The sequence below is a fragment of the Buceros rhinoceros genome, unplaced genomic scaffold, assembly GCF_000710305.1.
Source record: "Buceros rhinoceros silvestris isolate BGI_N320 unplaced genomic scaffold, ASM71030v1 scaffold31732, whole genome shotgun sequence".
NCBI lineage: Eukaryota > Metazoa > Chordata > Aves > Bucerotiformes > Bucerotidae > Buceros > Buceros rhinoceros.
Genome location: NW_010401154.1, coordinates 5,830 through 11,735, shown reverse-complemented (window position 1 = coordinate 11,735; position 5,906 = coordinate 5,830). Strand labels below are relative to the sequence as shown.

General features: G+C 54.4%; 1 protein-coding gene across 1 annotated transcript in view; it reads right to left on the bottom strand.

The window, feature by feature from the left end:
* Nucleotides 1-435: 435 nt before the first annotated feature.
* Nucleotides 436-5,906, bottom strand: part of LOC104489963 (cysteine and histidine-rich domain-containing protein 1-like) — a 6,476-nt gene continuing 1,005 nt past the window's right edge. Inside the window, exons 4-11 of the mRNA XM_010132183.1 lie at nt 5,585-5,733; nt 5,353-5,465; nt 5,038-5,096; nt 4,078-4,148; nt 3,731-3,833; nt 2,491-2,610; nt 1,975-2,037; nt 436-687 (exon numbers count right to left, since the gene is read on the bottom strand). Coding sequence (XP_010130485.1) covers nt 436-687; nt 1,975-2,037; nt 2,491-2,610; nt 3,731-3,833; nt 4,078-4,148; nt 5,038-5,096; nt 5,353-5,465; nt 5,585-5,733 — 930 coding nt within the window. The remainder of the gene's footprint in view (nt 688-1,974; nt 2,038-2,490; nt 2,611-3,730; nt 3,834-4,077; nt 4,149-5,037; nt 5,097-5,352; nt 5,466-5,584; nt 5,734-5,906) is intronic.

Sequence of the window (5,906 nt, the reverse complement as noted above, 5' to 3'; positions counted from 1 at the left end):
TGGGGTGCTGGGGGGGGCTTATGCTCAGCTCGCCCTGCAGCCCCAGGGCTCTGCACCCCCCAGAAACGCCAGGGCCAGGCAGAATGCAGGACTAGGAGCACCCTGGCCCCAAGGAGACCTGAGGTGCAGACAGGGGGGTCATAGGCTGCCTCAGGTGCAGGCAAGGGAGCTCCTGCCATTGTCCTGCCCCGGCAGGCCACAGGAGAGGGAGAGACTGGCGGCAGGGTTCAATCCGCTGACGTTTCTTAAGTGCCTATCAGGAATTTCAGAGTATCACCTTTGCTCTAGGTTTTTATTACTTGCCCCTTCTGACTGGGGAAGAGGGCACGCTGCAGCCTGCATGCAGCTCGGGGCTGCTCTGCTCCACTGGAGCTGTTGCCAAGGTCCCTGGCAGCTCAGGAGCCAGCACTACTCAGCTGCTGAAGTACTCGACTATCAGTTGCTCAGTGTTCGCATCTCCAGCTCCTCATCTTCCTCCTCTGACCAGCTCAAGCTGTCATCGAAGTCCTCCCCCTGTGCTGCTCCGGTATCCTCTGTGTTGGCAGCCTCCCTCTCTTGCTTACCATAGGAGTCTGACCTGCTCTGGGGGAGCTCCAGCCTGGCCCAGAAGCCAGGGCTGGCTTTGCAAAGTGTGATCTCCACCTTGGTAGGGACCATGCTCACAAAGCTCTTCTCTATTTTGATGACCTGAGGGGAGGGAAAAGTGCAGTGAGCTGGGCAGGGTAGGGCAGGGCAGAGAGCACATGCTCATCCTCCCCCTTACTGGCAGAGCTCTGCCAGAGGACAAATCTCTTCGTATGCCAGGAGACGGAGCAGGATGAAACCTGTTCTCCAGCTGAACTTGACGGTCTGTTACATCTAAGCAGCAGCGCAGTGCTGGTACAGAGCTCAGGAAAACTCAGCAGCCATGTGCGCACCACTGCGGTACAGCCCTCTGCCCACGGCAGTGAGCTGCGCTGGGACACAGCCATACCCTCACTTGGCAGCTTGCTCTGCTGCCTGTGGCTGCAGGCAGCCCACACCAAAAATAAAGGCAAGAAATGCGCATGCAAATTTTCTGAGGCTCACTGCGCCTCCCCAGCCAGCAAGCAGCTGAGAAATCAGAGTGTCTCCTCTCACACTGCTGCTTGCCCGCAGGTACAGCAGGATTGAAGGAGGAGACAGGGACACACTAGACCAAAGACTCTTTGGGGCAGTCTGCAACCAAACCCAGAACATCTACAGAGCTGGCAGCTATGTCCAGATCTGCTTTTAGTCCAGGGTCGATCAGCGCAGCCACTGGCAGCCTCTGAAACAGCACTCCTCACAACCTGTAAGTCATTTCCTAGCAGAGGGCTATAAATGACAGTATCTGGGCAACCTAGCTCCCAGAAGATCCCAACAAGAGCAAGCCAGCGCTGTGGCAGAATTTAAAAGATAGTAGCCAGGGTGCCTCAGGTAGTGTAGCATATTGCAGAGCAGGCACCAAGCCCAGGCACTGTCCTGACGTGGCTCTCAGGGTGTGCTACCATTATTGGATCAATAGAGAAAAACCTAATTTCTCCATCAGCCTTTGCTGCTACGGAAAACTGGAGTTCTGGAGAGAAACGGGTTCCATCTGCTGCAACAGCCATGGCGGACCTGTGTTCTCTGCAAGGCTTCCAGAACTGGCAACGAATCACACTGAGGGAAGGACTATGAATTGGCTGGTTTTTCCACAGATGCGCCAGCCAGAGGAGAGGTGGCATCCTGAGCATTTCTATGCAATAATATAGTCAAAGTCTGCCTCATGCTCCATGCACAGGAAGGAGCGTGCAGAAATTGCAGCATCAACCATTTTGCTGCTTTTTCAAAAGTCTGAGAATCCTGACTACCCAGAAGGTAATTTTCCTTACTGTTTGGGGCTACAAACACTTAGAGCACAGGCTGCCTTGTAGCAGTACAGCCCAGCCCGAGATTACTGGAATAGGGAAATCAAACTAAACAGGATCTTACCCCCCAGAGATCCAATTCCGCCTGGAAAATCTTATTCCCTTCAAAGATGATGTGAACCTCAAGCTGAAAAATCAACAGAAAATTATCTGAGTGGGTAGCACAGCTCTGCCAGAGCTCTTCCTCTGGACAGTGCAGCTGCCTTCCAGCACCGTAACACAACCCACGTCCCAGTGTAAGAGTCTGGCAATCCCCTCAGCATCTGGGAGCATTTCACCCCTGTTCAGAGCGTGACAGGTCCACCTCTGCTACCAGTAAAGAGATTCAAGGCTGGCAAAGCCACCTGCTGAGGCTAAAAGCCACTGAGCCACAGTGGCTGGGCAGACGCTGCTGCAGCAGCAAATCCTCCAGGTTCTCATCTGGGAGTGGCAGGTTGGCAGTACCAACCCCGGCTGCAACAACAGACCAAACAGGCCATCAAAGTGCACCAGGCACCTGACCAGCTCCTGGCTGCTGGCTCAGCAAAACCAGGTGCTATGAAAGCACGCAGCCCAAGCCCAGCTCCACTGCCCCACTCACCATGGTGCGGTTGGCTTTCACGGTGCTGAGGGCGGGAAGGGGGTTCTTGGCATAAACCGTCACCACCACCTGGCTGCTGGTTTGATGCCAGTCCTGCCGGCATGACACTGCCTTCTTGTCCTGACAGGGAGAGAAAGCCATCATGGCACAGTGTCTAGCGCAAGCACAACCCAAACAGAGGGGATGTCTGTGCTGAAGGGTGCAAGGCATGTCTGCTCCATAAAGTGCCAGCTAAGGTTCACATCAGCTAAGCAAGATCAAACCCTGCCTTTCATGCAGGTTTTTGAGGGGAAGCGGTTCATGATAAGGTGGACAGCCCCTGCCAGGCTGTCCCATGCAATGTGGGACATCTGTGCTGTGCTTGGGGTTGCTTCAGAAGGACGTTAAGACCAGAAACATCCTCTTCGTGTTACAGATTCACTCTGCTGTCCAAGCACATCGGTGCTGTGCACAGTCACGAACCTCAGTCTGTAAGGCAGTGCAGGAGCTGTTACTGGATGTGCTCATGCTGCCATTCTAAATTTGGGAGACAGATCACCCCCAGCTGGCCACATTTCACCTTTCTCACAGCCCCACCTCTTCGGTGCCACAGGCAGCTTTGGCTCCACTAGGCATTTCTGAGCATCACCAGGAGACAGACCCCCTGCAGCTCTCAGCAGCCCTCGGCACTGCCAGCCAAAGAAACACCCCTGAAGGAACCACAGCCCCAAATCCAAACACACACACACACACAGAGAGTACTGGGAATTGGGATCTTCTCCCCATCGACCTGCCACAATGCCGTGCTGCTATGTAGATGAGGTCCCTTCTGGTAAGCAGCTGCAGAGGGAAGGCTTCGTTAAAACCAGATTAGTCATCGGCAGTCAAAACTTTTGGGCTTGGTTTTTTTTTTTTTCTGCAGGGCATTTCCCATGCTCAGCTGCCTGTCCCTGTGTGGCAGCCTGCAGCACTGGCGATGCCATGCTCAGGGCCAGCTCCTGCCTTGTTCACCTTCCTATTGTGCATCTGTCCATTGGGTGAGAGCTGGCACATTTTGTGAATGCAGAAGCAGGTTTTTAAATAGCAGATAGGTGAAGCTTAGACATTCAAACCTTGCACAGTCAAATGTCAGCAATTATGAAAATTAAAGAGAATTAAATGCAGAAACCTGTGTGAATGCAGAGCAAGGGAAGGAGCACTTTTCAGGTGCAAATAATGGCACTCTGCTCATATGAGTCACCCCTGCCATGAGCCCTCTTACCCCCTTCTGCATCCAGCAGTGCCATCCATGGCTGCAGCCCGGCTGCTCCAGAAAGGTGCTGAAGTCCATCGTTTTGACTCTGCAGCAGCTCCAGTACTTCATCCTGGGGAAAGCCAGGTGACCTGAGCAGGGAGAACCCCCAAGAGCAGGAGAGGGGACTACAGCGGGCTTTGGGGTGGTGGGGGAGACAGTCTTGAAACCATCAGCTCCCCCTGCCCACTTGTCACCCAGAGGAGTGTCACTCACAACTGCCCTGGCCGTGCTGCTGAGACCACACCACCTTGCAATGTGGCACTTTCAGCCCTCAGCAGGCTCAGTTTGCTTCCTGGTAAAGGGTGGTTTCTTACCCCTCATGAAAGACAGGAACACCAGGATGGAAAGTACAAACCTCTGTGTTGCTCTCTGAGCCATGATAGATCTGTGGCACAAGAAGCAGAGAAAAGTTTTAGATGTGGCTCTGGCACAGCCAGGCATCTACCCATCTGTGTCCATCCCTGCCAAGGCACAGCATGATGCCCAACATCACCCTTTCACCACCTATGAGGACTTACTCTGGAACTATGGCCAGCCCGCAGACTGGCACTGGTCCCTGCTCCCTGCCGGGAGGGCAGCCACCCTAGCCTCACAGGAACCCTGGTGTCATCCTCGTGACCATGGCAGCAGCCCTTACATATGTCCTCTCCTAAACACAGCCTGGTCACAGCCGGGGGCTGGGCAGCACTGGGACAGTGGGCAAGACTGGACACAACAGAAAGTTGCTCCAAGGTGCAAGGGGCCATTCATCCACACTGTCCTTCCCCCTCCTTCCCAGAGCATGTCAGTCTCATGTCCTCATCCACCTCCCACCTTTTGCCCCTGCTTGTTCCCCTCTCTGCTGCTTTCCAAGCACGTTGGCCCTCTTGCAGCTTGGTCTCTCCAGTGCGTGCCTTGAGGCAGGCAGACAGTCCTACACAAGGTAGCCTTGGGGCTAGAGAGAAAGTGGCTGTGCTGCATTAATTAAAGGCAGGTGAGAATTATTCCATATGCGTTTTACCTATATGCTCATATCCGGAATATGTGCTGTATTTCACTGCAAGCAGTTAGCAGCAGTGAAATGCAAATCCAACTGAGGAAACTGGAAGCCTCCTCCAGGAACGTGTCTGGGAGGTGGCAGAAGCAGTCACTCCAGGGACCAGATGAGCAGGAGCATGTGGAGCCAATAGGCACTGCCACCTCTCACCTGGGAGGTGAGCCCCCAGGCAGGACCTGAAATGCTCCTGCCCTTGTGGAGCAGAACGTTCAAAGATGGGACCCTGCTGGGTACTCACGGCTTTGCAGGCTGCGTTCTTGCAGGTGGTGCCAGCTCTAACCTGGGCAGCCTTGTCCCCTGTGAGAGCGACACAGCTTCACCCCAGGGTATGCAATGCACGCGCCTGTCCCCAAACCTGCCCCACTGCCAGCTCCCCAGCTTAGCATGCACAGCCTCTAAATACAGTCCGTTGCAACGTGCCTCTGGTACTGCTCTGTGGGTCTGCAGGTGCTGAGCGTGCAGTACCCAGCATCCCGTGCTGCCCCTGCCATGTAAAATCCCATGCTGAATTTGTCACGTGCAACCCCACTGCTGTCCATCAGCTCATCACTACCTGTGCAACTGCCATCAGGTGCCTCATCCTTGGAGGACAGGTTCAGTTTCCCCAGCGCCTGCTCCAGAGACCTGGATACTTTAGTTGGCAGCAGCTGTCTTGGCTCTTCAGAGCTGGAAAACAGCAGCAACACAGGCTAAGTGTTGGGTTTTTTATTTTGCAATTTAAGTGTTGTTGCCTCTCCTGAGGAAGCAGCAGGGCAGGATGACATTGTTAGCTGAGCCCATCTCACCTTGGTCTTTCCCACTGCATCTTCTCAGCTGATTTTCGTCCTTGGATGATGAGCTTCTCCACTGTTCTGGCCTTTGGCTTGTCTGAGGTCTCTTCTTGGCTGAAAGGCTCAGGGGGCTTCTCCTTGCTATGAAACCCCTTTGTGCACCCCTGAGCAGCAGAAGCAAACCTGATGCCGTCTTTGCCCTCCCTAACCTTCCAAACGCTATGAGTTTCCATGCTCTGGTGGCTCTGTGACCTGCAGGGATGGGCTCTGACCCTGCACTAGGGCAGGGGCTGCATTTGCAGTGATATCCATGGACGAGGCAATACGGCAGCCCCTC